At 39.8% G+C, this 23,839-nt stretch overlaps 1 protein-coding gene across 4 annotated transcripts in view; it reads left to right on the top strand.

Annotated features, from left to right (window-relative positions):
* XPO1 (exportin 1) overlaps nucleotides 1-23,546 on the top strand; it is a 60,321-nt gene extending 36,775 nt beyond the window's left edge. For all 4 annotated transcript variants that reach the window (XM_038007006.2, XM_007970499.3, XM_073023029.1 and 1 more), the window contains 19 exons: nucleotides 821-1,002; nucleotides 2,148-2,196; nucleotides 2,269-2,388; nucleotides 4,697-4,825; nucleotides 6,104-6,262; nucleotides 7,594-7,791; nucleotides 8,620-8,758; nucleotides 8,927-9,108; nucleotides 9,194-9,350; nucleotides 9,425-9,588; nucleotides 10,805-10,939; nucleotides 12,172-12,355; nucleotides 12,668-12,774; nucleotides 14,982-15,176; nucleotides 16,877-17,045; nucleotides 17,868-18,002; nucleotides 18,386-18,545; nucleotides 19,947-20,043; nucleotides 22,507-23,546. In XM_038007006.2, the coding sequence (XP_037862934.1) occupies nucleotides 821-1,002; nucleotides 2,148-2,196; nucleotides 2,269-2,388; nucleotides 4,697-4,825; nucleotides 6,104-6,262; nucleotides 7,594-7,791; nucleotides 8,620-8,758; nucleotides 8,927-9,108; nucleotides 9,194-9,350; nucleotides 9,425-9,588; nucleotides 10,805-10,939; nucleotides 12,172-12,355; nucleotides 12,668-12,774; nucleotides 14,982-15,176; nucleotides 16,877-17,045; nucleotides 17,868-18,002; nucleotides 18,386-18,545; nucleotides 19,947-20,043; nucleotides 22,507-22,653 (2,808 nt within the window). In that variant the 3' untranslated portion in view covers nucleotides 22,654-23,546. The remainder of the gene's footprint in view (nucleotides 1-820; nucleotides 1,003-2,147; nucleotides 2,197-2,268; nucleotides 2,389-4,696; nucleotides 4,826-6,103; nucleotides 6,263-7,593; nucleotides 7,792-8,619; nucleotides 8,759-8,926; nucleotides 9,109-9,193; nucleotides 9,351-9,424; nucleotides 9,589-10,804; nucleotides 10,940-12,171; nucleotides 12,356-12,667; nucleotides 12,775-14,981; nucleotides 15,177-16,876; nucleotides 17,046-17,867; nucleotides 18,003-18,385; nucleotides 18,546-19,946; nucleotides 20,044-22,506) is intronic.
* Nucleotides 23,547-23,839: the final 293 nt, after the last annotated feature.

Below are 23,839 nucleotides of genomic sequence, written 5' to 3'. Positions count from 1 at the left end.
TTGGCCTCCTGAGTAGCTGAGACTACAGACCTGTGCCACCACCCCCGGCTAATTTTTGTACTTTTAGTAGAGTCAGGGTTTCACCATGCTGGCCAGGCTGTTCTGTTCTTTCTTTTTTTTTTTTTTTTTTTTTGAGACGGAATCTCGCCCTGTTGCCCAGGCTGGAGTGCAGTGGCCTGATCTTGGCTCACTGCAACCTCCGCCTCCAGGTTCAAGAGATTCTCCTGCCTCAGTCTCCTGAGTAGCTGGGATTACAGGCACCCGTCACCATGCCTCACTAATTTTTGTATTTTTAGTAGAGACAGGGTTTCACCATGTTGGCCAGGCTGGTCTCGAACTCCTGACCTCGTGATCGTCCCACCTCAGCCTCCCAAAGTGCTGGGATTACAGACATGAGCCACCACGCCCTGCCTGACCAGGCTGTTCTCAAACTCCTGGCCTCAAGTGATCTGCCCACCTTGGCTCCCCACAAAGTGCTGGGGTTACAGGCGTGAGCAACCGCAGCCGGCCTCCTAGAATAATTTCTACATATCTCTCAGGCAGATATTAATACAGAGACAGACCCATTAGACAGATTGGAGCTTTCATTAGGATAATCGAAAAGGGTCCTGGGGTGATTAAGATAAAAGACTTTATCTGTGTTTTGTTTTCTACCTAGTGTGGGGAAGGGGGTGGCACATGCCTTCCTTTAATAAAGGAGGAGAAAATGAAAAGTGGTTTATCCTTACTCCTGCTTTTATCCATTACATAGTTTCTTTGAAGGTTGTTTTATTTGCCTTTGAGAAATGAAGTGCTGTTAACGTTTCGTGTCTTATTTTAGATACTGAAACAAGAATGGCCCAAACATTGGCCAACTTTTATCAGTGATATTGTTGGAGCAAGTAGGACCAGCGAAAGTCTCTGTCAAAATAATATGGTGATTCTTAAACTCCTGAGCGAAGAAGTATTTGATTTCTCTAGTGGACAGATAACCCAAGTCAAATCTAAGCATTTAAAAGACAGGCAAGTAATAATTATGTTTTAGAAGTTTAAAGTAATTTCTCAAACAATTTCAAGCAATTTGGACGTAAATTGTAGATATTTTAAGGAACTGTGATCAGTAATACGTTAAATTGCTTGTAGTGGTTTTCAACTACAAATTAAGAAATAGTCCTAGACAGGGCCTAATAATTTGCCTCTGGAGGTTGAAAAGTGAATTGTTCAAGGTACACTTTAGGAATTGTTTTGTATGGTAACTAGTTAATAGGTTCTAAGCAAATCATTTGTGCCCAAACATACATATTAGTTATTTTATTTTGTTTTGAGACAAATCTTGCTCTGTTGCCTGGGGTGTAGTGCAGCGGTGCAATCTTGGCTCACCGCAAACCCCGCCTCCTGGGTTGAGGTGATTTTCTTGCCTCAGTCTCCCAAATAGCTGCAACTGCAGGTGGGTGCCACAGCGCCTGGCCTCAAATCAGTTATTATCTCTGCTTCTTGTCATTTCCCCAATTATTATCAATAGTGTTCTTTTTAAAACAAAATAAAACAAAAAACTAGACTTGCCTCTAATAGTAAGCAACCAGTATAAACTATAGGTACACTTCCATTAAGTTTTACATATTTGTTGTAGTCATTAGGAACACGGGAAAATTTTTCTCCCAGTTTGGTGTATAAGCTCATTTAGGATTTCCGCTGTATGTAATGCCATTTGTCTTATTTTGGAGAGTTTTCAGTATCTTAATTAAAGATACTAGCTTAATTGTATCTATCACCATTAAATCTACAGTCACCATTTAATCTACATTAAATCACTAGAGTGAATGTAGATTTAATACCTGGGTAACTTTTAATGAAGTTATTGGTATTTTAAATGTGTTTAAATAAACGATACAATTTTGCTGAGGGAGAGCATATAAATCGAACATAGTCACATCTTTAATTACCAGATTGCTGAAGTTTTGGTCTTTTTTTCCCCTTGGGTTGCCCAGGCTGGTCTCAAACTCTTGATTGAGCTCAAGCAATCCTTCCACCATGGCATCCCAAAGTTCTGCGATTACAGACCTGAGCCACTGTACTGGACTTAAATCATTTTTATTATTATAAATAACTGATATTTATTTCTGTGTCTTCTAAATCTGATATTTTTGTGGGTTTTGTTTTTTTTTTAGCATGTGCAATGAATTCTCACAGATATTTCAACTGTGTCAGTTTGTAATGGTAAGTGCTTTAAATTTCATGTTTAAAAATAATAATAGGAAAGCAATTATTTACAAGTGTGTTTTATTTTAGGAAAATTCTCAAAATGCTCCACTTGTACATGCAACCTTGGAAACGTTGCTCAGATTTCTGAACTGGATTCCCCTGGGATATATTTTTGAGACCAAGTTAATCAGCACATTAATTTATAAGGTACAGTGAATACATTTCAGTTATTTGTCACTGTATAGCTGCATATGTTCTTTTCACATGTAAAGCTCTCATCTCTGCATTCTAAACCATTTTCAACCTTGTTTCTAACATGAGGAAACTGCTCAGAAGAAATTTCCCATGTTTACACCTACTAAATTATTTAAAGTGAGTCTCAAGTCTGATTCTGCCAGTTATACCATGTAATTTTATGAATTCATTTTGAACAGTGTATTCGATTATATTGCCATGTTTTAGTTGAGTATGTAAGTTACAGTGAGGTAAGTCAAGTGCTATTTCTGAAAAATGAAAAGTTCATCTTTTAACTGATAATTTAAAATTATACCATGTTCTTTAAGTTCTACTATGGTTTAGCCTGGGCAACATGGTGAACCCCCGTCTCTACTGAAAATACAAAACTTAGCCAGGCGTGGTGTGGTGCATGCCTGTAGTCCCAAACATTGGCCCAACCTACTTGGGAGGCTGTGGCAGGAGAATCTCAAACCCAGGAGGCAGAAGGTGCAGTGAGCCAAGATCATGCCATTGCACTCAAGCCTGGGCAACAGAGCAAGACCCTGTCTCAAAATAAATAAATAGTCGGGCGTGGTGACTCACATCTGTAATTCCAGCATTTTGGGAGGCCGAGACGGGTGGATCACGAGGTCAGGAGATCGAGACCATCCTGGCTAACACGGTGAAATCCCGTCTCTACTAAAAAAAAAAAAAAAAAAAATACAGGCCGGGCGCGGTGGCTCAAGCCTGTAATCCCAGCACTTTGGGAGGCCGAGACGGGCGGATCACGAGGTCAGGAGATCGAGACCATCCTGGCTAACCCAGTGAAACCCCGTCTCTACTAAAAAATACAAAAAAACTAGCCGGGCGAGGTGGCGGGCGCCTGTAGTCCCAACTCGGGAGGCTGAGGCAGGAGAATGGCATAAACCCAGGAGGCGGAGCTTGCAGTGAGCTGAGATCCGGCCACCGCACTCCAGTCTGGGCGACAGAGCGAGACTCCGTCTCAAAAAAAAAAAATAAATAAATAAATAAAATAAAACATTAGACGGGCGTGGTGGCGGGCGCCTATATTCCCAGATACTTGGGAGGACGAGGCAGGAGAACGTGAACCCGGGAGGCAGAGCTGGCAGTGAGGTGACAGAGCGAGACTCCGTCTCAAAAAAAAAAAAAAAAAGTGTATATATACACATATATAATAAATAAAGTTCTACAGTGGTTTATCCAGAGATAATCACTGTTAACGGTTGTATTATATTATATTTTCAGTTGTTTTCTTGACTGATGTAATGAATAAATTAAGTATCTAATTGGAACATTATAACTTAACCTCTTCAACTTCGTAGAGTTTGGTAACATAATATGGATTTATGGTATTTGAACGATGAGTTTATTGCTTAAGTTATGTAAAAACCTTTCTATTGTCAACAGTCCTATAGAGAGCATTCTCAGACATAAGATATTATGCAATTGTTGAAACATTTACTTTCTTTAAATATTTTAATGTTTAATTAACAGATTATTAAGGTTTTAATGCCCCCTGAATTCCCAGCCCCAGACGATAGCTGTTTATCTTCTCAACAATAGAATATGTAAGCCGATTTTCCCATATTCTTATTACTTTTAGATATATTGACCATTTCCCCAAATCCTAAGCAATCACAAATTTTAGGTCCTGTGTAATTACACAGAAAGTACAACATTCCTAAAAGTCATATCACAGATTCTAGGAAAGTTGTTACGGAGCCTTGTTATTTTAGATGTCTAAGGACACATCAAAAGAAAACAGTTTAGGCCAGGCGTGAGTGGCTCATGCCTGTAATCCCAGCACTTTGGGAGGCCGAGGTGAGTAGATCACGAGGTCAGGAGATCGAGACCAGCCTGGCCCAACATGACGAAACCCTATCTCTATTAAAAATACAAAAATTAGCCAGGTATGGTGGCATGCGCCTGTAGTCCCGGCTACTCGGGAGGCTGAAGCAGGAGAATCACTTGAACCCGGGAGGTGGAGATTGCAGTGAGCCGAGATCAAGCCCCTGCATTCCAGCCTGGGCAACAGAGCAAGACTCTGTCTCAAAAAAAAAAAAAAGTAGTTTGCTCCTAAAGCATTTACTGTATATTGGGTAGGCAATAAAATTTCCTCTCAGTATATCTGCAAGATAAAATATGTTCATTCACTTGGCTGTTTTTGACATCTACGCCTATATTTAATTGTTAAAGCTTTTTCCTTTTAATTGTGAATTTTAAGTAAAGTGTGTGTCAGGCCAATTAATTTTATGGTTCCCTCCCCCCTTTTAAATAGTTCCTGAATGTTCCAATGTTTCGAAATGTCTCTCTGAAGTGCCTCACTGAGATTGCTGGTGTGAGTGTAAGCCAATATGAAGAACAATTTGTAACGCTATTTACTCTGACAATGATGCAACTAAAGCAGGTAATACAATACTATCTTGAAAATTGACTGGATAATTTTAGTGCCTTAGAAAATACTGAATTCCAAATGAGTTATTTTAGAGCAACATATCATAGATCAGCCATAATCTTATCTTATATTTATTACATAAAATTTGTAGTAAGCTACAAATTTGGATGTTTCCAAAAATTTCTTAAAACTTGGATTTGGGGTGTGTTGTGGTAATTTATTTTTGCACAGTTTTGGAGCTTGGTCTTTTGGGAGATATCTGACCAGACAATGGGAAACCTGGGAGTTGTTCCTAACATTGTGTCTGAAGGAATTCTTTTCAGCCCTAGTTTGATTGGTTATCTATTAAATGATCTAGAAAGTTATTTATAATACTGTGTTCATGGCCAGGTGTAGTGATTAACACTGTAATCCCAGAACTATGAGAGGACCAGTTGATGCCAGGAGTTCGAGACCAACCTGGACAACATAACCAGACCATCTCTACAAAAGATTTTAAAAATAGCTAGCTGTGGTGTTGCATACCTGTAGTTCCAACTACTCTGGAGGCTGAGGCAATAGGATCGCTTGAGCCCATGAGTTCAAAGTTAAAATGAGCTATGGTCACACTACTGCACTCCAGCCTGGATGACAGGACAAGTCCCTGTCTCTTAGAAAACAAGGAAAGATAGATTACTCTGTGTGTTTGTGATCTGAATGAATTAATTCATTATTTTTACATTTTCAGTGTCAGTGAGAAAGGGATTAAGTTCAATACTAGAAAAAATGTAAAGGCTGTGATAGCGGCCTTACTAGTTGCAATGTAATTTATTTGAGAAGAGTCAAAATCTAGGTCTTAGAGATATAAGAATAGGTATACCGGACCTAGGAGTTCTATATGTGGTTTAATATTAGCAAAAGGGTGTTGGGATCTTAGGGCTTAAAAATAATAGTGTTGGCTGGGTGCAGTAGCTTACACTTTTAATCCCAGCACTTTGGGAGGCTAAGTTGGGAGGATTGCTTGAGCCAGGAGTTCAAGACCAGCCTGGACAATATAATAAGATACGGTCTCTACAAAAACTTGTTTAAAAATTAGCTGGGTGTGATGGCACAAGCCTGTGTTTCCAGCTATTTGGGAGGCGCTGAGACTGATTGAGCCTAGGAGGTGGAGGCTGCAATATGCTGTGATCATACTACTGCACTCTAGCCTGGACAGAGTGAGACCTTGTCTCAAAAAAAATAATAATAAAATATAAATGTCTTTTGTTGTTTTATGAAATGCAAACTGATCATCCCTTTTTAAATTTGCAGATGCTTCCTTTAAATACCAATATTCGACTTGCATACTCAAATGGAAAAGATGATGAACAGAACTTCATTCAAAATCTCAGTTTGTTTCTCTGCACCTTTCTTAAGGAACATGATCAACTTATAGAAAAAAGATTAAATCTCAGGGAAACTCTTATGGAGGTAAGCTGTGTGGAGCCTTTGCTCCTAAAATTCTGCTCTACCTTTAACTAATAACTCTTAAAAGTGCCTTTTTTCTAAAATGTATGTACCTTTTGAGATTTCTTATTACTTAATACTTGACCTGTGCATGATATATATTCTTAATTCCGAATTACAGTCATAAGCCCAGTTTTCTGATTTTATGTTCTCCATAAAGCCTAGGACTAAACATTTATAATCAGAATTAAATTACTAATTATTATATCATTTCTAAGGTTAAAATTCCAAAGACCTTATTTTAAAATTTCACTTTTAATTCAAATAACATACATTTGTTCATTTAAAGATACACAATTCAGCATGTAATCCCAGCACTTTGGGAGGCAGAGGCAGGTGGATCACTTGAGGCAGGAGTTCGAGACCATCCTGGCCTACATGGTGAAACTCCATCTCTATTAAAAATACAAAAAAATTAGCTGGGCGTGGTGTCAGGTGCCTGTAATCTCAGCTACTCAGGAGGCTGAGGCACAAGAATTGCTTGAGCCCAACAGACTGAGGTTGCAGTGAGCCAAGATCACAGTACTGCACTCCAGCCTGGGTGACAGAGCAAGATTCTGTCTGAAGGAAGAAAATACATACATATATATGTATAACATAAATATACACACACACACACACTCTTCAGTGGTGTATTAGTATATATACAATGTTATACCACCATTAATACCTAGATCCAAAACATTTTCATCACTCGAAGATGACCCTTTACCTATAAAACAGTCACTTTCTCCTTTGTTCTCTCCCCAACTTCTGGCAACCATTATTTTGGTTTCTGTCTCTGTAGATGTATCTATTCTGATTATACCATATAAAGGGAATCATACATGTGACCTTTTTGTGTCTGGTTTCTTTTATTTGGCATTGTGTTTTCAATGTTCTTCCATGTTGTAACCTGTATCAATACCTCACTTTTTATCATGGCTGAGTAATTTTTTCATTGTATGAATATTCCGTATTTTGTTTGTTCTCTCCTCTGTAATGGTACATTTGTGTTGTTGATACCACTTGCCTATTGGCACTCAAAGCCTTTTAAATAAATGTCATTCCATTAGGAGACATGATAAAAATACGTATTGATCAACAACTATGTGAGAGATTTTTGAAGTGCTTTAGGGCATGTCAGAAGAAGCAGAGTTACTCCAGAGTTTACTGTCTGTTTGATAAGTATTGAAATCTGAGTTGTGATGAATAAAACATGAATTTTTATTTTCCCTTAAGGTGTAACAAGGGAAAAGCAATTTGAAGTTGGTAATGTTTAAGAATTATTTTAATAGTTTTGGTCTTCTCTGTAGGCACTTCATTATATGTTGTTGGTATCTGAAGTAGAAGAAACTGAAATCTTTAAAATTTGTCTTGAATACTGGAATCATTTGGCTGCTGAACTCTATAGAGAGAGTCCATTCTCTACATCTGCCTCTCCGTTGCTATCTGGAAGTCAACATTTTGATGTTCCTCCCAGGAGACAGCTATATTTGCCCATGTTATTCAAGGTAACAGAGTGGTTGGTTGAGTGTTCTTCCTGTTGCTGTGGTTTTGAGGTCTGAATGCAAATACTTCTAATCTATCTAAATAAATTAGCTACGAAAAGAGAGCCCAACAACTTCTCCATGAGTGTGGAAAACTAGAACATGAAAGGAATTGAGTCTAGAACCTTGGTTCTCAAGAGTGTGATCCTTCTCTCAGTATCAACGTCGCTTGTGATTTTGTTAGGCAAAATTCATTGGCCACCTGCCAATCTACTGAACCAGAGTCTAGAAATGAGACACAGGAAACTCCAGTAACAAAAGTTGGCTTAAAAAAAAATCACATTAAAACACAAATAATTGTAAAGCCATTTTTGTAGAATTACAGTGAAAAATTTTTCTTCTTTTGGAGACAGGGTCTTGCTCTGTGGCTCAGGTTGGAGTGCAGTGGCATGGTCATAGCTCACTACAATCTTGAAATCCTAGGCTGAAGCAATTCTCTTGCATCAGCATCCCAAGTAACTGGTTGCAGGCACGCACCACCATCCCCAGCTAATTTTAAATTTCTTAGTTTTACTTTATTTATATTTACATAGTTTTTTCTGTTGTGCTTTAAGCCCCAGTATTTTTATTGTTTTAAAGATTGGGTGTCACTGTGTTGCTCAGGCTCCTCTCAAATTCCTGGCCACAACAGGTCTAGAAAGAACTGCCTCCGGAATAGTTAGAATTATAGGCATGAATCCCTACACATGGCTGGCCTGTGGGTTTTTTTGGTTTTGTTTTTAACTAAACTTCTACACTAATGATTTCAGTGATCTAATGATTTTTTCTTGATTGATTTATTGTTGAATATAGGTCCGTTTATTAATGGTTAGTCGAATGGCTAAACCAGAGGAAGTATTGGTTGTAGAGAATGATCAAGGAGAAGTTGTGAGAGAATTCATGAAGGATACAGATTCTATAAATTTGTATAAGAATATGAGGGAAACATTAGGTAAGTTAATAAATACTGTTAATCTTTACCTTTATAAATTTATTCTGGGGTGGAAATATATTTTAGAAAATGTACTGTAGTTTCTAAATATTTTCTAAACATGTTGTTATTCATTGGTAAAACTCTTTGCTCATTATTTGCATTTGAAACAATTTTTTTTTTTTGTAGTTTATCTTACTCATCTGGATTATGTAGATACAGAAAGAATAATGACAGAGAAGCTTCACAATCAAGTGAATGGTACAGAATGGTCATGGAAAAATTTGAATACATTGTGTTGGGCAATAGGCTCCATTAGTGGAGCAATGCATGAAGAGGATGAAAAACGATTTCTTGTTACTGTTATAAAGGTATGCAAGGGATAGGTATGAGTTAGAATTGCTAAATAAGTATTATGTTGTTACAATAAATGATATAAATCTGTCTTATTTACAGGATCTATTAGGATTATGTGAACAGAAAAGAGGCAAAGATAATAAAGCTATTATTGCATCAAATATCATGTACATAGTAGGTCAATATCCACGATTTTTGAGAGCTCACTGGAAATTTTTGAAGACTGTAGTTAACAAGCTGTTCGAATTCATGCATGGTAAATCTCTTTCTTTACTATATTTTGTTTTTATTTTTATTGAACAAAATAAATGAATGTTTTTGTCTCGTTAGAGACCCATGATGGAGTCCAGGACATGGCTTGTGATACTTTCATTAAAATAGCCCAAAAATGCCGCAGGCATTTCGTTCAGGTTCAGGTTGGAGAAGTGATGCCATTTATTGATGAAATTTTGAACAACATTAACACTATTATTTGTGATCTTCAGCCTCAACAGGTATGTTAAGCACTGAGCATATGTTATTTTTAGAAAGTAACACCTGTATCAATCTGTATGTATCAGTGGAAATAGGAAGGCAACTGTTGGATCCAATAGAAGTGTTTCTGATTAAACTTTTTTTTTCTTTGAGAACAGGGTATTACTCTGTTGCCCAGGCTCAAGTGCAATGGCACGATTACGACTCACTGCAGCCTTGAACTCCCAGGCTCAGGTGATCCTCCCACCTCAGCCTCGTGGGTAGCTGGGACTACAGGCATGCACCGCCTTCACACCCAGCTAGCCTTTTTCTCCCCCCTTGGTAGAGATGGGGTTTTGCCAAGTTGCCCAGGCTTGTCTTGAACTCCTAGCTTCAAGCGATACGCTAGCCTCGGCCTCCCAAAATTATTTTATATGTGTGAGCCACGATGCCCGGCCTGATTAAATTTTCATAGTGAGACAGATTCTTGTTTTTGTTTTTGGGGTGGGTGGGGGTGTGGGTGTGTGTGTGTGTTGGGGGGAGTGTGTGTGTGTGTGTGTGTGTGTGTGATGGAGTCTCCCTCTATCATAGAGTCCAGGCTGGAGTGCAGTGGCACAATCTCTGCTCACTGCACCCTCCTGGGGTTAAGTGATTCTCTTCAGTGGCTGGGATTAACAGGTGTGTGCCACCACGCCCAGTTGACTTTTGCCTTTTTAGTAGAGACGGGGTTTCTCCATGTTGGTCAGGCTGGTCTCAAACTCCTGACCTTGTGATCCGCCCGCCTCGGCCTCCCAAAGTATTGGGATTACAGGCATGAGCCACCACCATGCCTGACTGGTTTGGGTTTTGTTTGTTTGTTTGTTTTGTTTTGAGATGGAGTCTACCTGTGTCACCCAGGTTGAGTGCTGTGGTATAATCTCGGCTCACTGCAACCTCTGCCTCCCAGGTTCAAGCAATTCAAGCCTCCCAAGTAACTGGAATTATAGGCACTTGCCACCAGGCCTGGCTAATTTCTTTGTATTTGTAGAAGAGATGGTGTTTCACCACGTTGGTCAGGTTGGTCTGCAACTCCTGACCTCAAGTGATTGGCCTGCCTCAGCTTCTCAAAGTACTGGGATTACAGGAGTGATCCACCGCACCTGGGCCAAAATCAGTTTCAAGATATTTGAATTGCTTGTGTGTGAATTGCTTGTGTGTGGTTTTCCTTGTTAGGGTGTATAAGAACATAAAAGTTAAAATGTCTGCTTTTTAAAATAGGTTCATACGTTTTATGAAGCTGTGGGGTACATGATTGGTGCACAAACAGATCAAACAGTACAAGAACACTTGATAGAAAAGTACATGTTACTCCCTAATCAAGTGTGGGATAGTATAATCCAGCAGGCAACCAAAGTAAGTATTCTACTTTTTCTTAAAGTTTTCATGGGATTTAAGAAGACTGTGTTCCTTACAAATATATTGAATTCAAGCCTTTAAACATGTATGTGTGATCCGTAAGTGCTTTTATGTGTGGCTTTGTACATTTTATTATCTGGGCCAGGCGTGGTGGCTTACGCCTGTAATCCTAGCACTTTGGGAGGCTGAGGCGGGCGGATCACCTGAGGCCAGAAGTTCGAGATCAGCCTAGCCAGCATGGCGAAACCCCATCTCTACTAAAAATACAGAAATTAGCCGGGCTTGGTGGCACATACCTGTAATCCCAGCTACTCAGGAGGCTGAGGCAGGAGAATCACTTGAACCCAAGAGGCAGAGGTTGCAGTGAACCGAGATTGAGCCACTGTACTCTAGCCTAGTCGACAGAGCAAGACTCCATCTCAAAGAAAAACCAGAAAATCTGGGCCGGGCGCAGTGGTTCACGCCTGTAATCCCAGCACTTTGGGAGGCCGAGTCAGGCAGATCACAAGGTCAGGAGCTCCAGACCATCCTGGCTAACACAGTGAAACTCCGTCTCTACTAAAAGCACAAAAATTAGCTGGGCGTGGCAGCGGGCACCTGTAAGTCCCAGCTGTGCTCAGGAGGCTGAGACAGAATGGCGTGAACCCAAGAGGCAGAGCTTGCAGTGAGCCAAGATCACGCCACTACACTCCAGCCCGGGCGAAAAAACGAGACTCTGTCTCAAAAAATATTTTACTTCATTCTTAGGTAGATATGGACAAAAAGGCTTTTGTGTTCGTTTTTACTATTTGGGATTATAAATATGATTTAGGGTAAGGGAAATGTAATGGCTTTTGTTTTAGTAATTATGTGGATTTTTTTTTTTTTTTTTTTTTTTTTTTTTTTTTTTTTTTGAGACGGAGTTTCACTCTTGGTGCCCAGGCTGTAGTGCAGTGGCATGATCTCGGCTCGCTGCAGCCTCTGCCTCCCAGGCTCAAGCAATTCTCCTGCCTCAGCCTTCCGAGTAGCTGGGATTACAAACAAGTGCCACCATGCCTGGCTGATTTTGTATTTTTAGTAGAGAGAGGGTTTCTCCATGTTGGTCAGGCTGGTCTTGAACTCCCGACCTCAGGGTGATGCACCTGACTCAGCCTCCGAAAGTGCTGGAATTATAGGTGTGAGCCACCTCACCTGGCCATTATGTGGATAATTCTTACATGATAAATGGAATTTGCTTTTTTTCCTCCAAGAATGTGGATATACTGAAAGATCCTGAAACAGTCAAGCAGCTTGGTAGCATTTTGAAGACAAATGTGAGAGCCTGCAAAGCTGTTGGACACCCCTTTGTAATTCAGCTTGGAAGAATTTATTTAGATATGCTTAATGTATACAAGTGCCTCAGTGAAAATATTTCTGCAGCTATCCAAGCTAATGGTAGGTGATTCTGATTTCTTATACGATGCAGTATAAACACTTCTCTTCTACTGCCTCAAGTCAAACATTTGATATTTTTCACACATTTAAATCAGACCTCCCATTTCCCAGATGACCCCTAGACATATTTAAAATAGTTATGTGTATCTTTCCCTTTTAAAATTAGTCTTAAAGCTTATTTTCCCAATAAATCTTGTGTAGTTTTGGCTTTAAACTTTTTAATGGTAAAATGAAATTGCATCTAATGTACACCTGAGTACCGCTGTATAATTTTTTTGGTAAAATTAGATTCCATTTGATTCTATTTTGTAGGTGAAATGGTTACAAAGCAACCATTGATTAGAAGTATGCGAACTGTAAAAAGGGAAACTTTAAAGTTAATATCTGGTTGGGTGAGCCGATCAAATGATCCACAAATGGTAAGTGAGAGATGCTTTGCTTTTGGTTTTTAGTTGCTGTGTTTTATGGAGTGTGCTATACTCTATTATGTGCATTTTGCTAATTTAAAGCATATCAACTTTGTAGTTATTTTATGGCATTTTATTTATTGTAGTCCTTAATGTTAATATACTGTATTCCATCTTCAAAAGAAACTGCTGTTAATCAATAGCGAAGGGTGGTGATATATAACAAGATAGCTAAGAAAATTGGGTCATTTTATGTTTCCATAGATAGGTCAGGAGGATTTAGTTAATGGAGTACGGGTGCAGTTTTTGCATTCCTCTTGATTTTTGGAACAGTTACTAGAGCTACAAAGTTGTCATTACTTTACCTCTTTGGCAAAGTGATTGCTTCCCAGATTAAAGGCTTGAAAGTCTTTTTTACACTCTTTCTTTTTCTTAAATGATTTGCAGAAAAGGAAATCATTTTCAGTAATAAAAACCAGCTGCGTATGCTTCAACTTGTAAAATTGTGAATTACTTTTAGGTATTAACTGTATGGTTTCATTCTTTTTATTCATTTGAGCCTTGGGAGATTCCAAAAAATTCTATTCTGATACTACTACTAGTTGGAATAGTGGTTTTTTTTGTTTTTCTTTTAACAAGTGTGCTAGTTATTTTAATAATTTTGGAATTTCAGTATTGTTTCTTGTTAAGGAAATACTTTTCAGTAAACTTGTTCTGAATATAATTCTCATGGAATACTTAAGTTGGCTAACCTAAATATCGAAAGGTTCTGAACATGTGTATTATGTGATCAGAACTGTATTTAAAATGTGAAAGCAGAATGTAAGATGTATTGAAGGAATTGTGATGCTTGTAGTTTACAAGAAGCTTGGACACATGTCAGGACCACAGTGGGAATAATACAAAGGGGTATCATATTTTATAAGTAACATTAATGATAAAGTTTGGGATATTTGTTCACATGAAACATTACATTTATTTTTCTTGTCTTGGCTTGTCACGGTGACTCATGCTTGTAATCCCAGCATTTTGGGAGGCCGAGGTCGGTGGATCCCTTGAGGTCAGGAGGCTGAGGCAGGAGAATCGCTTGAACCCAGGAAGGTGGTGGCAGTGAGCCTAGATTGCACCATTGCACTCCAGTCTGGGCAACAAGTGCAAAACTTCATCTCAAAAAAAAAAAAAAAGAAGTTACTCATTAAATATAACTCAGTTTACTTAGAACCATGAAAATCCTACTGGGCATCGTAGCATGCACCTGTAATCCCAACCACTAGGGAGGCTGAGGCAAGAGAATCGCTCCAGCTCTTCAAGTCCAGTTTAGGCAACACGGCAATATTCAGTTTCAAAAAAATAATAGAAATCCATAGTCTTTCTTATTTACTGAGAGTAATTGATTGATGTTATTTCTGCTTGTGAAAATACAGTTAGCATTCATTAGATTAAAACATTATTCTGAGTTGGGCAGATCATGAGGTCAGGAGATGGAGACCACTCTGGCTAACCTCGTGAAACACTCTGTCTCCACTAAAAATACAAAAAATTAGCTGGGCATGGTGGCAGGTGCCTGTAGTCCCAGCTACTCGATAGGCTGAGGCAGGAAAATGGCGTGAACCCGGGAGGTGGAGCTTGCAGTGAGCTGAGATGGCACCACTGCACTCCAGCCTCGGCGACAGAGCGAGACTCCCTCTTAAAAAAAAAAAAAAAAAAAAAAAGACATTATTGAGGGCTCGCTTGCTGCCGTCTTACATATACAGTATACATTGAATCCTGATTGTGCCACACTAGCTTGGAGCCACCAATTGAATTTTGAGCCTCACTTTCCTTATTATAAGAGTTTTGTAGCTGGGCATGATGCTATACCTGTAGTCCCAGCTACTCAGGAGACTGAGGCACAAGAATTGCTTACACCTGGGAGGTGGAGGTTGCAGTGAGCAGAGATTTACCACTGCACTCTGGTCTGAGTGACAGTAAGACTGTCTCAAAAAAAAAAGTTTTGAATGACACTGCTTCCATGAGACTTCCCAGCCCATTGTGATTTCCTGCTTTCTTTTGCTAAAAACTGTTTTAACGTAGGAAAACCTAATACAAACACAAGATTTTCCTATTTTCAGTAGATAATCATGCTACATCTTACAGACACGAATAACTTTGTTGTTTAAAATAGTCACCACGTACCTAGATTAAAACATAACTTTTTTTTTTTTTCCCCTCCTCAACAGGTAGCTGAAAATTTTGTTCCCCCTCTGTTGGATGCAGTTCTCATTGATTATCAGAGAAATGTTCCAGCTGCTAGAGAACCAGAAGTGCTTAGTACTATGGCCATAATTGTCAACAAGTTAGGGGGACATATAACAGCTGAAATACCTCAAATATTTGATGCTGTTTTTGAATGCACATTGAATATGATAAATAAGGTGTGTAATATTTCAGTTATGTACGGGGAAAATTCTAGCGGATAGCCTTAATTCTTGAAAGCTAAAGTGTATCTATGGATATAACATAATTTTAATGCCATGGAGCTTAAATATTTATACTTGTATATTGGGGAAATACTTTTTTGGTTTTCAAGAACTTCCCAGGAGTTTGAAACCAACCTGGGCAATATAGTGAGACTTCATCTCTACAAAAAGTTAAAAAATTAACCAGTCATGGTGGCATGTGCCTGTAGTCCCAGCTACTGAAGTGGCTGAGCGACAGTGAGACTGAAGTGGGAGGATTACTTGAGCCTGGGAGTTCAACGTGGCAGTGCGCTGAGATCATGCTACTGTACTCTAACATGGGCAACAGAGTGAGACCATTTCTTAAAAAAGAAGAATTTACTACACAGAATCTTGATTGGTAAAAAGTAAATGTGGAAAATAGATTTTAACATTCACATGGTATGTAGCATTTATTGAAACCTCATAGCAGGTCGGGGCATCCTTTTATGAACGTAGTTTGTTTGAATAAATGAGAAAGTCTGCATGATTCAATTATAAAAGTGTAGTATATGCTTATAAGAAACCGAAAAATGTATTAATCAACAAGAGAAAATAGGCTGGGCATGGTGGCTCACACCTGTCATCCCAGCACTTCAGAAGGCCAAGGCAGGCAGATGACCTGAGGTCAGGAGTTCAAGACCAGTGTGGCCAACATGGCAAAATCCCATCTCTATTAAAAATACAAGGCCAGGCGCGGTGGCTCAAGCCTGTAATCCCAGCACTTTGGGAGGCCGAGACGGGCGGATCACGAGGTCAGGAGATCAAGACCATCCTGGCTAACACGGTGAAACCGTGTCTCTACTAAAAAAAAATACAAAAAACTAGCCGGGCGAGGTGGCGGGCGCCTGTAGTCCCAGCTATTCGGGAGGCTGAGGCAGGAGAATGGCGTGAACCCGGGAGGCGGAGCTTGCAGTGAGCTGAGATCGCGCCACTGCACTCCAGCCTGGGCGACAGAGCGAGACTGCGTCTCAAAAAAAAAAAAATACAAAAATGGCCAGGCGCAGTGGACCATACCTGTAATCCCAACAGTTGGGAGGCCAAGGCCGGTGGATTGCCTGAGATCAGGAGTTCAAGACCACCCTGATCAACATGGTGAAACCCCGTCTCTACTAAAAAACAAAAATTAGCTACTCGGGAGGCTGAGGCAGGAGAATCGCTTGAACCCAGGAGGCGGAAGTTGTGGTGAGCCGAAATTGCACCACTGCACTGTAGCCTGGGCGACAGAGCAAGACTCTGTCTCCAAAAAAAAAAAAAAAGCGAGAGATAAAAGAAATGGTAAGTGGACACATTCACATGGTAACTTAAGTTTTTTCGTAATCTGTAGTGGTGGTTTCAAATTAAAAACAAAAGTGATAGTAGTAGTGTTACGGTAATAATGGTTTTGATGAGTTCTCTATTAATAAGGATAGCTTTCTCTTTCAATTTGATAACTCATGTGTGTAACAGGGAACAGTTTCATTTTCCATGGGAGGTGGATTGTATTTTGTTTGGGTTTACCTTTCAGGAGGCATTATATCTTCTGTGGTTTATTGAAAACTCCAAACATTTTTACTGGATTAAGCCTTGCTTTTCCCCTCCTGTCTAGCACAGCAAAGACACCGAAACATTATTTTGTTTCCACCACTTATTTTTAGGACTTTGAAGAATATCCTGAACACAGAACGAACTTTTTCTTACTACTTCAGGCTGTCAATTCTCATTGTTTCCCAGCATTCCTTGCTATTCCACCTACACAGTTTAAACTTGTTTTGGATTCCATCATTTGGGCCTTCAAACATACTATGAGGAATGTCGCAGATACGGGTAAATAAATTTAAAAGATGTTATTTTATTCATTTGCCTGTCAATCCAAAAATACAAATATAGATAATTATATACTTGTACATAGGAAGGTATTACTTGTTCAGAGTTTTGAATGCATGAATTACATATATGAACATCTGAGAAAATCCTATAAGCAGTTTAATCAACCGTTCCACTGCACTCCAGGTGAGTCCATAGGCAGAATTGAGTTATGGGAGAGGGGCCTAGTAATAATTGGTTTATGTAATACCAACTTCTACTGAGTAGTGATGTTGTAGAAGTTCATACAGAATCAGCTAAGCTTTCAGAAATGGTGAAAGGGTGGTAATGGTCGTAACTTAGATTATAATTTTTCTCCATAGGCTTTTTTTTTTTAATATTCACAGTTTTTTTTTAAATTATTATTTCAGTAGTTTTGGGGCAAGAGGTGATTACATGAATAAATTCTTTAATGGTGATTTCTGAGATTTTGGTGCATCCATCAGCCGAGCAGTATGAACTCTTACCTTATGTGTAGTCTTATCCCTCAGCCCCTCCCACGCTTCCCCACAAGTCCCCAAAGTCCATTATATGATCTTTATGCCTTTCCATCTTCATAGTTTAGCTCTCACATAACTTAGATTATAATTTATAAGTAAGCCAGCATTGGATATAGTTGTACTCCATTATCAATTTAAGAAACCTTAGGCAAGTAATTATTAGTCATCATCCCCCAAAAAAGGGAGAATAGGGTTAGATTCAGAATACTTTGATAAGAGCTAAATACTATCATGAGTGCTGTCAGTCTGTAGTAACTTTCCATTGGTATTCTTTGTCTTTTAGGCTTACAGATACTTTTTACACTCTTACAAAATGTTGCACAAGAAGAAGCTGCAGCTCAGAGTTTTTATCAAACTTATTTTTGTGATATTCTCCAGCATATCTTTTCTGTTGTGACAGACACTTCACATACTGCTGGTAAGAATTTAATACGTTTAAGATTTAAATGTTAAGTGCCGGCCAGGCACGATGGCGCATGCCTGTAATCCCAGCACTTTGGGAGGTCGAGGCGGGGAGATCATGAGGTCAGGAGTTCGAGAACAGCCTGGCCACCATGGTGAAACCATCTATAAAAAAAATTAGCCAGGCATGGTGGCGTGCGATTGCAATCCCACCTACTCGGGAGGCTGAGGCAGGAGAATGGCTTGGTTCCGGGAGGCAGAGGTTGCAGTGAACTAAGATTGCACCACTGCACTCCAGCCTGGGTGACAGAGTGAGACTCTGCTCAAAAAAAAAAAAAAAACACTAAGATCTATGGTTATATTACATTTTGGAGTTAATAATTTTCTTCTTATCAACAGGTTTAACAATGCATGCATCAATTCTTGCATATATGTTTAATTTGGTTGAAGAAGGAAAAATAAGTACATCATTAAATCCTGGAAATCCAGTTAACAACCAAATCTTTCTTCAGGAATATGTGGCTAATCTCCTTAAGTCGGCCTTCCCTCACCTACAAGAGTAAATATGCTTTTAATAAACATAGAATGTTCCTGGTCGGGCACAGTGGCTCACACCTATAATCCCAGCACTTTGGGAAGCCTAAGGTGGGAGGATTGCTTGGGCCCAAGAGTTGGAGACCAATCTAGACAACAAAACAAGATCCCGTCTGTACAAAAAAATGAGTCAGATGTGGTGGTGTGCATCTGTAGGGCCAGCTACTTGAGAGGCTGAGGCGAGAGGGTTGTTTGCATCCTGGAGTTTAAGACTACAGTGAGCTATGACCACGCCACTGCACACCAGTCCGGGTGACAGAGCGAGACCATGCCTCTTTAAAAAAGCAAAAAGAAAATAAGGCCACACACAGTGGCTCATGCCTGTAGTCCCAGCACTTTGGGAGGCTGAGGTGGGTGAATCACAAGGTCAGGAGTTCAAGACCAGCCTGGCCAAGATGGTGAAACCCGTCTCTACTAAAAATATAAAAAAATTAGTCGGGCATGGCGGCGGGCGCCTGTAATCCCAGCTACTTGGGAGGCTGAGGGAGAGAATTGCTTGAACCCAGGAGGCAGAGGTTGCAGTGAGCCGAGAGCACACCACTGCACCCCAGCGTGGGCAACAGAGCAAGACTTTGTCTCAAAAAAAAAAAAGTAAAAATAGGCCAGGCGCGGTGGCTCACGCCTGTAATCCCAGCACTTCGGGAGGCCGAAATGGGCGGATCACGAGGTCAGGATATCGAAACCATCCTGGCTTACACAGTGAAACCCCATCTCTACTAAAAATACAAAAAAATTAGCCAGGCATAGTGGCGGGTTCCTGTAGTCCCAGCTACTCAGGAAGCTGAGGCAGGAGAATGGCGTGAACCTGGGAGGCGGAGCTTGCAGTGAGCTGAGATCCTGTCACTGCACTCCAACCTGGGCGACTGAGCGAGACTCCATCTCCAAAAATAAAATAAAAATAAAAAGGCTAGGCACGGTATCTCACACTTGTAATCCGGGCACTTTGGGAGGCCTAGGCGGGCAGATCACCTGAGGTCAGGAGTTCAGGATTAGCCTGACCAACATGGAGAAACCCTGTCTCTATGAAAAATACAATTTAGCTGGGCATGGTGGTGCATACCTGTAATCCCAGCTACTCGGGAGGCTGAGGCAGGAGAATAGCTTCAACCCGGGAGGCAGAGGTTATGGTGAGCCACGATTATGGCATTGTACTCCAATCTGATAAACGAGCAAAACTCTGTCTCAAAAATAAATTCTTGATTTAAAAATCCATTATTGGGAGGCTGAGGCAGGAGAATGGCTTGAACCCAGGAGGCAGAGATTACAGTGAGCCAAGATCGCGCCACTGTACTCCAGCCTGGTGACAGAGCAAGACTGTCTCAGAAAAAAAAAAAAGGTTATTTAATAATTGTGTTTTGATTTGCAGTGCTCAAGTAAAGCTCTTTGTGACAGGGCTTTTCAGCTTAAATCAAGATATTCCTGCTTTCAAGGAACATTTAAGAGATTTCCTAGTTCAAATAAAGGTATGTATTTATTTGCTCTTGCAGAAATATTAGGGGTAAATGTGACCACTTAATTGTTACATTGTAGAATTTTTATCACTTGATTTGACATGCCAAATGAATGAGGTGTCAAGAGAATACGTTTATACAGTCTCTCTAATCAAAAAACCTGAGACTGGTAATAGAGTGAAAAACTAAAGTCCAATAAGGATAGATGAGTTTGAGATGTTATTTGGATAAACTTGTTACTAATGTAATTAATTTTAGGTTACTAATGTAATTAATTCTTAAATATATAATGGAATATTGGGTAAGAAAAACATTGGTAGTTCTTTTTATAATTTTATACCAATTTTGTTAGTTGAGAGAACTATGAAAGTTACTAGATAGAATGTCTTCTGTTATACAGTGCTTTATTCATACTTTTGGGAAGGGTTTTTCTTTGAACATCTTGCTTTAAAGAAATGTGGAAGTACTGTGAAATCCTAAGTAGCTGATGAATAGTTTATCCATGATTGTTGAATAAGAATTAGTCTCGTAAGCTCTTAAATATTTTCTCCAAAATACAAAGGTTTTATTTTCTTTAACTGTAAAAATATTAACCAATTTTTTAAAAACTAATGAAAGTTACCTAGGCTTGGCGCAGTTGCTCATGCGTGTAATCCCAGCACTTTGGGAGGCCAAGGTGGGTGGATCACCTGAGGTCGGGAGTTTGAGACTAGTGTGGCCGACAAGGTGAAACCCCTGTCTGTACTAATTATACAAAAATTAGCTGGGCGTGGTGGTGCACAGCTGTAATCGCAGCTACTTGAGAGGCTGAGGCAAGAGAATTGTTTGAACCCAGGAGGCAAAGGTTGCAGTGAGCCAAGATTGCGTCATTGTACTCCAATGTGGGTGACAAGAGTGAAACTCCATCTCAAAAAAAAAAAAAGACCAGGCGCAGTGGCTCACGCCTGTAATCCCAGCACTTTGGGAGGCCGAAGCAGACGGATCATGAGGTCAGGAGATCGAGACCATCCTGGCTAACACGGTGAAACCTCTACTAAAAATACAAAAAATTAGCTAGGTGTGGTGGCGGGCACCTGTAGTCCCAGGTACTCGGGAGGCTGAGGCAGGAGAATGGTGTGAACCCGGGAGGTGGAGGTTGCAGTGAGCCGAGATCGCGCCACTGAACTCCAGCTTGGGCAACAGAGCGAGACTCCATCTCAAAAAAAAAAAAAAAGTTACCTGATAGCTACGAAGACAATAATAATATAACTAAACTTGATTTAATGACAGTCATTAGCCTTAGGAGAAACATCTTTCTTGATATCTTGGCATATGAAGAATTTTTAGCTGGGCGCGGTGGCTCACACCTGTAATCCCAGCACTGTGGGAGGCCGAGGCAGACGGATCAATTGAGGTCAGGAGTTGAAGATCAGCCCAGCCAACATGGTGAAACCTCATCTCTACTAAAAACACAAAAATTAGCCAGGTCTGGTGGCGGGCACCTGTAATCCCAGCAACTCAGGAGGCTGAGGTTTCAGTGAGCTGAGGTCGTAACACTGCACTCCAGCCTGGGCAACAACAAGACTGCCTCTCAAAAGAGAAAAAAGTGTCTCGGTGCAGTGGCTCATGCCTGCTAATCCCAGCACTTTGGGATTGCCTGAGTTCAGGAGTTTGAGATCAACCTGGGCAACATGGTGAAACCCTGTCTCTACGAAAAATGCAAAAGATGAGCCAGATGTGGTGGCGCACACCTGTAATCCCAGCTACTGGGGAGGCTGAGGCAGGAGAATCGCTTGTGCCTTGGAGGCAGAGGTTGAGATAATGTGCTGGGGCTATAAAACAAGACTTACCACGAAAAGAACAAAAATTTGTGTGAATACATAGTAGGTGTATATACTTAGGGGATGGGACGCATGAGATTCTTTGGTGGAAGCATACAACACATCATAATCACATTGAAGAATATTTACTGTATGGTATCACACCATGATATTTTTTTTCTTTATTTTTGAGACAGTCTCGCTCTTATCACCCAGGCTGGAGAGCAGTGGCATGATCTTGGCTTACTGTAACCTCCGCCACACAGGTTCAAGTGATTCTCCTGCCTCAGCCTCCCAAGTAGCTGGGATTACAGGCACCTGCCACCACGCCCGCCTAATTTTAGTAATGACAGGGTTTCACCATGTTGGCCAGGGTGGTCTCAAACTCCTGACCTCAAGTGATCTTCCTGTCTCTGCCTCCCAGAGTGTTGGGATTACAGGCGCCTGAGCCACCGTGCCTGGGGCCCATGATTCTTTTGTAACCTTTTTCCCCCCAGCTAACAGGTTTGGTTCATTCAGCTATGTACTATACTGTATCACTATCCTATAATTTAAAACCCAACCAGTTTATGGATAATTTATATTCCTTCTCTAAAAAGAAAATTACTCATCTGTGATTTCTTTCTTTGCAAGTTGAAGTTTATTGTGTTGACATTTCAACTATCTGTCTTCACAGGAATTTGCAGGTGAAGACACTTCTGATTTGTTTTTGGAAGAAAGAGAAATAGCCCTACGACAGGCTGATGAAGAGAAACATAAACGTCAAATGTCTGTCCCTGGCATCTTTAATCCACATGAGATTCCAGAAGAAATGTGTGATTAAAATCCAAATTCATGCTGTTTTTTTTCTCTGCAACTCTTGTTGGCAGAGGAAAACAGCATGTGGATATTTGTCGACCAAAATGATGCCAATTTGTAAATTAAAATGTCACCTAGTGGCCCTTTTTCTTATGTGTTTTTTTGTATAAGAAATTTTCTGTGAAATATCCTTCCATTGTTTAAGCTTTTGTTTTGGTCATCTTTATTTAGTTTGCATGAAGTTGAAAATTAAGGCATTTTTAAAAATTTTACTTCATGCCCATTTTTGTGGCTGGGCTGGGGGGAGGAGGCAAATTCGATTTGAACATATACTTGTAATTCTAATGCAAAATTATACAATTTTTCCTGTAAACAATACCAATTTTTAATTAGGGAGCATTTTCTTTCTAGTCTATTTCAGTCTAGAAGAAAAGATAATGAGTAAAACAAATTGCGTTGTTTAAAGGATTATAGTGCTGCATTGTCTGAAGTTAGCACCTCTTGGACTGAATTGTTTGTCTAGACTACATGTATTACAAAGTCTCTTTGGCAAGATTGCAGCAAGATCATGTGCATATCATCCCATTGTAAAGCGACTTCAAAAATATGGGAACACAGTTAGTTATTTTTACACAGTTCTTTTTGTTTTTGTGTGTGTGTGCTGTCGCTTGTCGACAACAGCTTTTTGTTTTCCTCAATGAGGAGTGTTGCTCATTTGTGAGCCTTCATTAACTCGAAGTGAAATGGTTAAAAATATTTATCCTGTTAGAATAGGCTGCATCTTTTTAACAACTCATTAAAAAACAAAACAAAACAACTCTGGCTTTTGAGATGACTTATACTAATTTACATTGTTTACCAAGCTGTAGTGCTTTAAGAACACTACTTAAAAAGCAAAATAAACTTGGTTTACATTTATTTTTCCTTTATTGACTCAGATTTATTCCTATATTAATGATAGTGGGTATTTGTGTTTAAGCATCAAGTAACATTTTAAATGAAGTTGGACCCCTTGATTTACAAATAAGATTTCTAAGGTTATTGTTACTAGTAACTGCAGCAGGTGTGTAAAATGAATATGTTCCTAAGACACCTTTTGTTCCCAAGAAACAAATTCCTCCGGTGGCATTTTGACTCATTTTATCTTTATTTGAGATTAGAGGGTACTTCTTGTCTAAACTCTAGTTAGCATCTAAGTGTAACAAAGAATA

The sequence above is a fragment of the Chlorocebus sabaeus genome, chromosome 14 (assembly GCF_047675955.1).
Source record: "Chlorocebus sabaeus isolate Y175 chromosome 14, mChlSab1.0.hap1, whole genome shotgun sequence".
Classification (NCBI taxonomy): Eukaryota; Metazoa; Chordata; class Mammalia; order Primates; family Cercopithecidae; genus Chlorocebus; species Chlorocebus sabaeus.
This window is presented reverse-complemented; position numbering and strand designations above follow the sequence as displayed.